The sequence below is a fragment of the Coenobita brevimanus genome, chromosome 117 (genome assembly GCF_032717465.1).
Source record: "Coenobita brevimanus isolate Jiangsu-jjx chromosome 117, ASM3271746v2, whole genome shotgun sequence".
NCBI classification, from domain to species: Eukaryota; Metazoa; Arthropoda; class Malacostraca; order Decapoda; family Coenobitidae; genus Coenobita; species Coenobita brevimanus.
This window is the reverse complement of record NC_137070.1, coordinates 979873-992372: the sequence shown is the minus strand read 5'-3', so window position 1 is coordinate 992372 and position 12500 is coordinate 979873. Positions and strand designations below refer to the sequence as shown.

At 47.9% G+C, this 12500-nt stretch overlaps 1 protein-coding gene across 1 annotated transcript in view; it reads left to right on the top strand.

Annotated features, from left to right (window-relative positions):
- Positions 1-12500, top strand: part of htt (huntingtin) — a 57190-nt gene that overhangs the window by 32400 nt on the left and 12290 nt on the right. The window contains 10 exon segments of the mRNA XM_080287193.1: positions 2096-2265; positions 3022-3238; positions 3543-3636; positions 7567-7746; positions 8051-8304; positions 9203-9361; positions 9474-9624; positions 10378-10570; positions 11019-11212; positions 12003-12202. Of these exon segments, the coding sequence (XP_080143319.1) occupies positions 2096-2265; positions 3022-3238; positions 3543-3636; positions 7567-7746; positions 8051-8304; positions 9203-9361; positions 9474-9624; positions 10378-10570; positions 11019-11212; positions 12003-12202 (1812 nt within the window).

Below are 12500 nucleotides of genomic sequence, written 5' to 3'. Positions count from 1 at the left end.
ATGCTGTATGGTAGTGAGACCTGGGCAGTAAAGGAAGAGGATATTCGTAGTGTAATGCTGTATGGTAGTGAGACCTGGGCAGTAAAGGAAGAGGATATTCGTAGTGTAATGCTGTATGGTAGTGAGACCTGGGCAGTAAAGGAAGAGGATATTCGTAGTGTAATGCTGTATGGTAGTGAGACCTGGGCAGTAAAGGAAGAGGATATTCGTAGTGTAATGCTGTATGGTAGTGAGACCTGGGCAGTAAAGGAAGAGGATATTCGTAGTGTAATGCTGTATGGTAGTGAGACCTGGGCAGTAAAGGAAGAGGATATTCGTAGTGTAATGCTGTATGGTAGTGAGACCTGGGCAGTAAAGGAAGAGGATATTCGTAGTGTAATGCTGTATGGTAGTGAGACCTGGGCAGTAAAGGAAGAGGATATTCGTAGTGTAATGCTGTATGGTAGTGAGACCTGGGCAGTAAAGGAAGAGGATATTCGTAGTGTAATGCTGTATGGTAGTGAGACCTGGGCAGTAAAGGAAGAGGATATTCTTAGTGTAATGCTGTATGGTAGTGAGACCTGGGCAGTAAAGGAAGAGGATATTCGTAGTGTAATGCTGTATGGTAGTGAGACCTGGGCAGTAAAGGAAGAGGATATTCGTAGTGTAATGCTGTATGGTAGTGAGACCTGGGCAGTAAAGGAAGAGGATATTCGTAGTGTAATGCTGTATGGTAGTGAGACCTGGGCAGTAAAGGAAGAGGATATTCGTAGTGTAATGCTGTATGGTAGTGAGACCTGGGCAGTAAAGGAAGAGGATATTCGTAGTGTAATGCTGTATGGTAGTGAGACCTGGGCAGTAAAGGAAGAGGATATTCGTAGTGTAATGCTGTATGGTAGTGAGACCTGGGCAGTAAAGGAAGAGGATATTCGTAGTGTAATGCTGTATGGTAGTGAGACCTGGGCAGTAAAGGAAGAGGATATTCGTAGTGTAATGCTGTATGGTAGTGAGACCTGGGCAGTAAAGGAAGAGGATATTCGTAGTGTAATGCTGTATGGTAGTGAGACCTGGGCAGTAAAGGAAGAGGATATTCGTAGTGTAATGCTGTATGGTAGTGAGACCTGGGCAGTAAAGGAAGAGGATATTCGTAGTGTAATGCTGTATGGTAGTCAGACCTGGGCAGTAAAGGAAGAGGATATTCGTAGTGTAATGCTGTATGGTAGTCAGACCTGGGCATTAAAGGAAGAGGATATTCGTAGTGTAATGCTGTATGGTAGTGAGACCTGGGCAGTAAAGGAAGAGGATATTCGTAGTGTAATGCTGTATGGTAGTGAGACCTGGGCAGTAAAGGAAGAGGATATTCGTAGTGTAATGCTGTATGGTAGTGAGACCTGGGCAGTAAAGGAAGAGGATATTCGTAGTGTAATGCTGTATGGTAGTGAGACCTGGGCAGTAAAGGAAGAGGATATTTGTAGTGTAATGCTGTATGGTAGTGAGACCTGGGCAGTAAAGGAAGAGGATATTCGTAGTGTAATGCTGTATGGTAGTGAGACCTGGGCAGTGAAGGAGGAAGATATTCGCCGGCTCAGACGTACAGAAATGACAGTGATTAGGTGGATGTGCAGTGCGTCCCTGCGTTCAAGGTCTGGGGGGGCTGGGTTTACAATGGAAGAGTTGAGAGGTAGGATGGGACTGGAGTGTATTGGTGTTGTGATGAGGAGGGGTAGACTGAGATGGTTTGGACATGTGGAGAGGATGGGGGATGATAATTGCGTGAGGAAGGTGAGAAGTGTTAGTATTGGGGGTGGGGTTATGAGGGGTAGACCGAGAAAGACATGGGACGAGGTCATTAAGTGTGACCTCAGGGGTAAGGGACTGAACAGGGAGGCGCAATGGATCGTGCAGCGTGGAGAGCCGCCATTAGGTGACCAAGGCTGACACATGTAAGCAGGTTGGAGCCTTTAAAAACGAAACGAAATGAAACGTTACTGTACGATCGTTCCTTCCCTCTGTCTTAAACCACAAATCTAATGTAGTAGTAGTAGTAACAGTAGCAGTAGTAGTAGTAGTAGTAATGACTATAATTATTTTGACTAATAATAATAACATTCCACAGATTCCTTTTAGAAGTGGTGCGTGTGAGTGTGGGGGAGATACGGAGTGTACGTTTGTCTCTCCTGCACTCGTGTTTGGCATCGGAGAGCAGTTCCAAGCAGCACACGCCTGATTTGTTAGTCTGTTTGTCTCACCACCTCCTCCTCACCCTCCTCCACCTCTCACTCTCAGGTATGGTAATTCTATCTATCTACTATATCTATCTATAGCCAGATGCCATAATCCCATAAGGAGTGGCCATTTGTCTTTGAGTTAGTTGTTTCATGTCTGTCTATCTATCTGTCTATCTATTGCCAGACGCCATAATCCCATATCTATCTATCTATCTATCTATTGCCAGACGCCATAATCCCATATCTATCTATCTATCGCCAGACGCCATAATCCCGTAAAGGGTGGCCATTTGTCTTTGAGTTAGTTGTTTTACGGGGAGGGGCACTAACCCTCCACCAACCCACTTGTTGACACGTAGGGAGCACGTATGGTTTGGTTATATGGTTACCACCCAGCGTTGTAAATGGTTTCCTGGCTTACAGGAAACCATTTGGGTTGTCACTCAATGTAAAGCCACCTGTAAAGGAAAGAAAAGCAATAAGAAGTGACAGGAAAGATGGGAGAAATAGGAAGAGAGGAGGACAGGCACAGAAAAAGAATGATAAAGGCAAAGGAAGAAGTAGGCAGCACTACATCAAGTGAGTGGATGATGGTGAGAAATAGGAAGAGAGGAGGGCAGGCACAGAAAAAGAATGATAAAGGCTAAGGAAGAAGTAGGCAGCACTACATCAAGTGAGTGGATGATGGTGAGAAACAGAGAGGTGGACAGACACAGAAAAAAAATGATAAAGGTGAAGGAAGAAGTAGAAAATAGTAGGCAGCACTACATCAGGTGAGTGGATGGTACTGAAACCAACACTATCCCCTCTACAGGTCAGTGGCGTGAGGTAATCAATTCACTTAAGGACATATGCACGAAAGAGGTGGAGTTAATGGAGGAAATCAACGAAGGACTCTATTTCGTGTGTGGATGGTACCCCCCACTGCCTCTTCTGTGGTGCAAGCTCCTCACCTCACTGGATATTATGTCACAGAATCTTTGGACGCGAGTATTGCGCACATCACACAGAAAATCATTGACGAGTGTAAGGTGAGTGTGTGTGTGTGTGTGTGTGTGTGTGTATGTATGTGAGAGAGAGAGAGAGAGAGAGAGAGAGAGAGGTGTGTGTGTGTGTGTGTGAGAGATAGAGAGAGAGAGGTGTGTGTGTGTGTGTATCAGATTTGTAGCATATATTACTGTTTTGTGTGTGTGTGTGTGTGTGTGTGTGTGTGTGTGTGTGTGTGTGTGTGTGTGCGTTAGTGTGTGTGTACCATATATCAATTTTCTAGCTCTATATTCATGTTTTTTGACTTTCGTGTTTACATAAAGACCAATTTTCGTGTCGTCTTTGCAGTAGTCCTGTTGTAAGTGAGGCTAGTGGACCCTCGAGCTGCCTATCCCTGGAGTTTATGCGACAGTGTGGACTGATTGTGTTCTCGGAGTTTGTGGTGAGTCATTGCTACTACTACTACTACTACTACTGTTACTACTACTACTACATTAGATTTGTGGTTTAAGACAGAGGGAAGGAACAATCGTACCGTAGCATTTCGTTTCGTTTCGTTTTTAAAGGCTCCAACCTGCTTACATGTGTCGGCCTTGGTCACCTAATGACGGCTGTCCACGCTGCACGATCCATTGCAGCCTCCCTGTTCAGTCCCTTAACCCTGAGGTCACACTTAATGACCTCGTCCCATGTCTTTCTCGGTCTACCCCTCATAACCCCACCCCCAATACTAACACTTCTCACCTTTCTCACCCAATTATCATCCCCCATCCTCTCCACATGTCCAAACCACCTCAGTCTACCTCTCCCCATCACAACACCAATACACTCCAGTCCCATCCTTCCTCCGAAACCATCTCAATCTACCCCTCCTCATCACAACACCAATACACTCCAGTCCCATCCTTCCTCCCAAACCATCTCAGTCTACCCCTCCTCATCACAACACCAATACACTCCAGTCCCATCCTTCCTCCCAAACCATCTCAGTCTACCCCTCCTCATCACAACACCAATACACTCCAGTCCCATCCTTCCTCCCAAACCATCTCAGTCTACCCCTCCTCATCACAACACCAATACACTCCAGTCCCATCCTTCCTCCCAAACCATCTCAGTCTACCCCTCCTCATCACAACACCAATACACTCCAGTCCCATCCTTCCTCCCAAACCATCTCAGTCTACCCCTCCTCATCACAACACCAATACACTCCAGTCCCATCCTTCCTCCCAAACCATCTCAATCTACCCCTCCTCATCACAACACCAATACACTCCAGTCCCATCCTTCCTCCCAAACCATCTCAGTCTACCCCTCCTCATCACAACACCAATACACTCCAGTCCCATCCTTCCTCCCAAACCATCTCAATCTACCCCTCCTCATCACAACACCAATACACTCCAGTCCCATCCTTCCTCCCAAACCACCTCAATCTACCTCTCCTCATCACAACACCAATACACTCCAGTCCCATCCTTCCTCCCAGACCACCTCAATCTACCCCTCCTCATCACAACACCAATACACTCCAGTCCCATCCTTCCTCCCAAACCATCTCAGTCTACCCCTCCTCATCACAACACCAATACACTCCAGTCCCATCCTTCCTCCCAAACCACCTCAATCTACCCCTCCTCATTACAACACCAATACACTCCAGTCCCATCCTTCCTCCCAAACCACCTCAATCTACCCCTCCTCATCACAACACCAATACACTCCAGTCCCATCCTTCCTCCCAAACCATCTCAATCTACCTCTCCTCATCACAACACGGGCGTTTTATTTCCCGCCGGTGGCTGTGTTCGTTTACAACTCATGTCAACCCATCGAGATCCACATTCCATGCCTGTTTACCAGTGCTGGTGTTGTGTGGATACTCGCTGTGATTAGAAGCATGTAGTTACTTCCCTGCTCCTCATTTCCTATCATAGCTCTGAGCTTGTGATTCCATCTATCTATCTATCTATTGCCAGACGCCTCAATCCCGTTCAGGGTGGCCACAAACAATTCGCCTCCACGTCGCCCAGTCCCCTGCCATTTCACTACCCTGTTCTCACACCCCCCTCTCTCATATACCTCTCCACCCCATCCCTCCATCTCATCCTCAGCCTCCCCCTCCCTCTTCCCCCCTCCACCTCACTCACATACACTCTCTTCGTCAGTCTTTCACCCTCCATCCTCTCCACATGGCCAAACCACCTCAGTGTGTTCCTCCTAATGCTTCCTATCACATCCACATCCACACCACAACACTCCTTTATATCCTCATTCGTCAGCCTGTCTCTCCATGTAACTCCACATCCACCTCACTCACATACACTCTCCTCGTCAGTCTTTCACCCTCCATCCTCTCCACATGGCTAAACCACCTCAGTGTGTTCCTCCTAACGCTTCCTATCACATCCACATCCACACCACAACGCTCCTTTATATCCTCATTCGTCAGCCTGTCTCTCCATGTAACTCCACATCCACCTCACTCACATACACTCTCCTCATCAGTCTCTCACCCTCCATCCTCTCCACATGGCCAAACTAACTGTAATTGTGCCCAAGCAACCTGACAGCGCTGTGGACACGAGGAAAGCATTTACCCCCAAGGAAGAGGTAAATTCTAGGACGAAGTAGCGTGTGGTGTGGGACGGTAAATGCAGACGAGAGTGACAGTCAGATAAAATGAGACAGGTGTGTTTACTATCTATCTATCTATTGCCAGACGCCTCAATCCCGTTTGAGGTGGCCACAAACAAATCCCCTCCATGTCCCCCTGTCCCCCGCCATTTCACTGCCCTGCTCCCAACTCACGATGTGGGTACAATTCGTGTTTTCGCCTGTAGTGCTACGAGTGTCGAAAAAAATGAAAATGAAGGCTCTGTGACTGATCTTTGTTATGCATTGACGGTCTTACAAATTATACCGCTTGTCTGAATTCGTTATTATAGCCGGTGCAGGTTTATATCCAAGGGGTGGTTGGGGTTTATTGGTCATGTAATGCCACTCAGGATCTTAAATATCAGCACCAAAGCCTAGCCCTGGGGTCCTACGCTCCTCATGGGGAAACACAGGATTGGGTGATGGATGGAGGGATAAGAAATACAGGGAGAAAGAGACGTTTACCTGAGGCGTGTACAGGTAGGCCTACTGATTGGGTGCAGGGCTCAGGTGTAATTAATCAGTGAGGTACGAGTCAATTACCTGAGTTGACGCGGCCAGGTGAGTGTGGTGGTGTGGTGGTGGTGTGGTGTGAAGACTGTTCTGAACTAGTGCTTGTTTTTCTGCTATTGCTGCCTTATATTGCTCCTCCTCCTCAATTCATCTTTTATTCCAGTACAATTTCTTATACAGTCAAGTCTCCTGTGGTGCGTGCTTAGTGGCGCGGTTTTCTACGACATGGTGAGGTGCCAGACTCCTCGAAAAATGAACAACTTGTATAAACTATATCTTCTTCTCCTTTCGGCTCTCCCTTTAGGGGTCGCCACAGCGGATCACCCGCCTCCATCTTACTAGGTCTTCTGCATCTTCTCCTACACCTACCACCCGCATGTCCTCCTCCACTACATCCATAAACCTTCTCTGTGGCTTTCCTCTCTTTCTCCTGCCTGGTAACGTGTATAAAGTATATGTGCGAGCAAATTCCCCTGGCGCCTGGAGAGCAAAACACAGCCTTCGCCCACCATTGAAGCCCCGCGCAGTGTATAGCCAGACCTCTTGTTATCTGACCACCCTCCCATGTCTTGTGCCTCTTGTTGTGTGTAATTCATGCACTGACTGATTGCCTGATTGTGTGCCTGTGTGTAGTGGGGGTAAGTGGGGGAAAGTGGGGTGATAAGAAGGGCTTTGGGTGAACGTCCAAAACCAAATTGCATTCTTCCCATAGATTTAGTTATTTGTATGGCACGGTATAGAGTGATTCATAAGTAATATATAATAATAATAATAATAATAATAATAATAGTGTATCTATCTATCTATTGCCAGACACCTCAGTCCCTTACAGGGTGGCCACAAACAAATCGCCTCCACATCGCCCTGTCCCCCGCCATTTCACTGCCCTTCTCCCAACACCTCCCCCCCCTCACTCACATACCTCTCCACCCCATCCCTCCATCTCATCCTCTGCCTCCCCCTCCCTCTCGCCCCCTCCATCTCACTCACATACACTCTCCTCGTCAGTCTCTCACTCTCCATCCTCTCCACATGGCCAAACCACCTCAGTGTGTTCCTCCTAATGCTTCCTATCACATCCACATAATACTAATAATAACAGTAATAATAATAATAATAATAATAATAACAATAATAGCAGTAATAATAATAACAGCAATAATAATAATAATAATAATAATAACAATCTTTCTCTCAGGCGCGACACATGCAGGAGGGGGAGTGGCTGACGTGGTTGGTGGTGCAACATATCAGTGACGTTGTGGCGTTACATTCAGAGCCTCCCATCCACACCCTCATCCAGTCCATCCACTCCTCACCCGCTGCATCCGCCCTCCTCATCCAGGCCATCCACACACGCTGCGAGTATGTGCAGAAGGTGAGTAGGTGGAGTGTATGTGGAGTGTGTGTGGAGTGGTGGGTTTGTGTGTGCTATGGGGCTGATTGTATTGATAGATTAACACGCACACACACACACGGATGCATATAAACACACACACACACACACACACACACACACACACACACACACACACACACACACAGAAAAAGGGTGGTGGTGGTGATTGATGATGATGGTGATGATGATGAGGAGGAGGAGGAGGAGGATGGTGATGGTGGTGGTGGGGACAGTAATAATAATAATAATAATAATAATAATAATAATAATAATAACCTCACAGGCAGAGTATGGCGAGCACATTATCTCCGTCATCTCTGGGGTGCACATCTCGCAGTCTGGCGCGCTGATCGTGTTTATAGTCGAGAAGTTGTTGACGTCCGCGTACCTGGTGGTGACCCGTGCCGCCTGCTGCCTGGCCACTCAACGCCTGAGCCTACTCTTGGCCATGACCCCAGCCCAGGTTATCGTACAGCTGCCGAAAGAAGACACGTCGAAGATTATAACGTATATGAAGGAGAATAACTTGGAGCAACGGTAAGGATAGATAGATAGATAGATAGTTAGTTAGGTTATCACATACATTAGTGATAGATACAATAATAGACCCTGATAGATAGATGGATAGATAGATAGATAGATAGATTATTACATACATGAAAGATATTAACTTGGAACAACGTAGGGAGTGAGTGATGTATACAGTCATAGACTCTGATAGATAGATTGATAGATAGAGTAGACCCCTCACTTTAATGGGCCTTGATAGATAGATGGATAGATAGATAGATAGATAGACACTTAGCTTCTCACAACATTCATCCAGCCAGCTCGATCTCTTGTCAGTTCCCTAGCCTCACCGACTTCCAAACCTCTCTTCCTCACACACTCATCCACCATATCCCTCCACCTTCTCCTTGGCCTACCTCGCCTCCTCCCACCTTCAAATTCGTTCAGATATACCTTTTTCACCACTCTGTTGTTATCCATTCTCTCCACATGACCACACCATCTCAGTACACTCTCTTCGATTCTGGTGTCCACAGACTTCCTCACTCCACATCTTTCACGAATCACATTATTTCGTATCCTATCCACCCTCTGTACTCCACATACATTCCTCAGCAGTCCCATCTCCACTTCCTCACTCCACATCTTTCACGAATCACATTATTTCGTATCCTATCCACCCTCTGTACTCCACATACATTCCTCAGCAGTCCCATCTCCACTGCTCTTACTCTTGACTTCCAAACCTCTCTTCCTCACACACTCATCCACCATATCCCTCCACCTTCTCCTTGGCCTACCTCGCCTCCTCCCTCCTTCAAATTCATCCAGCCAGTTCAATCTCTTGTCAGTTCCCTAGCCTCACCGACTTCCAAACCTCTCTTCCTCACACACTCATCCACCATATCTCTCGTGTATGTTGCAGATACGGGCACCTGTATGGCCTGTTGCAGCGATTGATGAGTCAGGTGCACGGAATTGACGATGGCGACGACAACACAAAGGGCAGTGACCCCCATCCCACCGCCCCGCCCCCAGCCACCTCACTTGACCTAACGTGGTACTTGCAGTTGGTCAGAAGCAGGTGAGTTGTAGTGTTACTCTCATTCTTCGTTCCATCCATCCCTCCATCTCATCCTCGGCCTCCCCCTCCTCCCAAAAATACACCCTAACACCCTCATCAATACCATCTGCAGGTGTATGCGTGGTGAGGGCGGTGGGCTGGAGTGTAGCCAGCTGCTGAGCCACCTGGAATACAGCGAGATCATCAACATCATGTCCGGGAAGAGCTTCAATGCCTCGCTGCTCGTACACACCCTCCGCCTGGGACTCACCACCACACTCCAGGTATCTTGCGGTGTACAGATGTTATTGTTCCTCTTGTTCTTCGTGTTCTTCCTCATGTTTGCTGCTGTCTTCCTCATCTTCGTCTTCTTCAACGCCTCGCTCATCATACACTCTCTCCGCCTGGGACTCACCACCACACTCCAGGTATGTACAGTATTAGGGTACAAATGTTCATGGTAGTGTTCTTCTTCCTGCTGTTCTTCTTCTTGCTGTTCTTCCTCTTCCTCATCTTCATCTTCTCCTCCTTCTTGTTCTTCTTCTTTGTCATCGTCATCATCTTCTTCAACGCCTCGCTGCTCGTACACACCCTCCGCCTGGGACTCCCCACCACACTCCAGGTATGTCCGTGTACAGATGTTCGTGTTGTACCTCTTTGTGTCGTCATCTTGTTTGTTTTTGTCGTCATCTTGTTTGTTTTTGTCGTCGTTGGTATTGATGTAATCTTAAAGGCTTGTCACTCAGTGTAAAGTCACTTGTAGGCAGAAGGAAAAGGAATGAAGGAAAGACAGAAGAGGAAGGAAGGAATGAAGGAAAGACAGAAGAGGAAGGAAGGAATGAAGGAAAGACAGAAGAGGAAGGAAGGAATGAAGGAAAGACAGAAGAGGAAGGAAGGAATGAAGGAAAGACAGAAGAGGAAGGAAGGAATGAAGGAAGGGATAGAGGAAAGGGCAGGCATCTAAGAGCAGCACTACATGGTGTGAGTGGATGGTGAGCACCCTGATCTGCACTACCATTTCGTTACCTTTCTCCCAGGTGGTGCGAGAGTGGGGCGGGGCGTGTGGGAGTCCAGAGGGTGCGGGGGAGAGCGAGGACGAGTGTAGCAGTAGCAGTGGGAGTGGTGGGGCGGGGGAGTCACCTTTGTACACAGCCAGCAGGGTGGTGCTGCTCCAACACCTGGCACACCTCACCACAGTCCTACCACGGCCACACCACACCTTCATGCCAGGTAAATATCTATCAGTGTGCATCAGAGTGTATGTGAGTGAGGTGGAGGGGGGGAGAGGGAGGGGGAGGCCAAGGATGAGATGGAGGGAGGGAGTGGAGAGGTATATGAGAGAGGGGTGTGTGAGCTGGGGGATGGCAGTGAATGTCTATCTGTCTATCTATCTGTCTACCTACCTACCTACCTACCTACCTACTTACCTTCTCACCTACCTACAGCTACATATCTATCTATCTATCTGTCCATCTATCTATCAATCTCAACCCAGCTATCTATCCATCTTTCTGACTCTCCTGACTAAATCACTCAGGGGGCGGGAATCAGTACAGCGAGTGGGTGTGTGAGCCCCATCTCATCCTTGGTCTTCCCCTCCACCTCATGTACACTCTCCTAGTTAGTCTTTCAAATCCTCATCTTTATAATATCCAACTCCCCTGACTAAATCACACAGGGGGCGGGAACAAGTACAGCGAGAGGGTGTGTAAGCTGCTGGGCGGGGATGATGGGGGTGTGGGGCGGTCCGTGGAGGCGCTTGGTCCTGCGGTCATGGAGTACCTCATCGGTCTCTCTCGCCTCCCCTTCTCAGTCCAGGTCTTGCCCGAGAACGCCGAGCATCTGGTACGATTTGCCCTGCTGGCCATGGAGGTGGGTGGAGGAGGCGTTTGTCTGTCTGTCTGTCTGTCTAGCTGTGTGTGTGTGTGTGTGTGTGTGTGTGTGTGTGTGTGTGTCTATTTATGTATGTATCTGACTGTGTGTGTGTGTGTGTCTGTCTGTCTGTTTATGTATGTATCTGTGTGTGTGTGTGTGTGTGTGTGTGTGTGTGTGTGTGTGTCTATTTATGTATGTATCTGACTGTGTGTGTGTGTCTGTCTGTCTGTCTGTTTATGTATGTATCTGTGTGTGTGTGTGTGTGTGTGTGTGTGTGTGTGTGTGTGTCTGTCTGCCTTATCTACGTACCTACCTACCTACCTACCTACCTACCTACCTGTCTGTCTGTCTGTCTGTCTGTCAGTCTATCTGTCTATCTGTCAGCCAATTAGTTATATTACCTATCTGTACCTCTATCTCTCTCTCTCTCTCTCTCTCTCTATCTATTGTCAGATGTCTTAATCCTGTAAGGGGTGGCCACAAACAAATTGCCTCCATGTCACCCTGTCCCCTGCCATTTCACTGCCCTGCTCCCAGCTCACACCCCCCTCTCTCATATACCTCTCCACCCCATCCCTCCATCTCATCCTTGGCCTCCCCCTCCCTCTCCCCCCCTCCACCTCACTCACATACACTCTCCTCATCAGTCTCTCACTCTCCATCCCCCCAGCTCACACCCCCCTCTCTCATATACCTCTCCACCCCATCCCTCCATCTCATCCTCGGCCTACCCCTCCCTCTCCCCATTATTACCCTAATAATAATATGATTTTTCTTTTTTTTCCAGTATTTACATTGGCAGGTGTGGCTAGGGTGCGTCAGTGTGGAGGTGGGGACGCTCTGCTTAGGGTGCGTTGATGCCGTGCTGCGCTGTGGTACCCTAGCCAGCCTGCTAAGCCTACCCGAACGCACCTCCTACGTGTGTTCCATCGTAGCTGCCCTACACGCTGCCACCTCCTACTTCATCAGGCCTAGAGCCTTGCCTAGGTGAGAGCTGCCTTGATTTCCTTGTTTACTGAATAGGGAGGCTGCCAGAGATCAAGCACAGTGAAGAGCCGACAGAGAGAGTGAAAGAGAGAGAGAGGGAAAGCTGCCAGAGATCAAGCAGCGTGAAGAGCCAACAGAGAGAGGGAGAGAGAGAGATGTGTGTGTGTGTGTGTGTGTGTGTGTGTGTGTGTGTGTGTGTGTTTTAGGTGACAAGGCCATCGCATGTATTGTAAATAATGCAGTATGAAGGAGTGTACTTTGAGCAATTAATAATTCTTGTAATAATAATAATAATAAT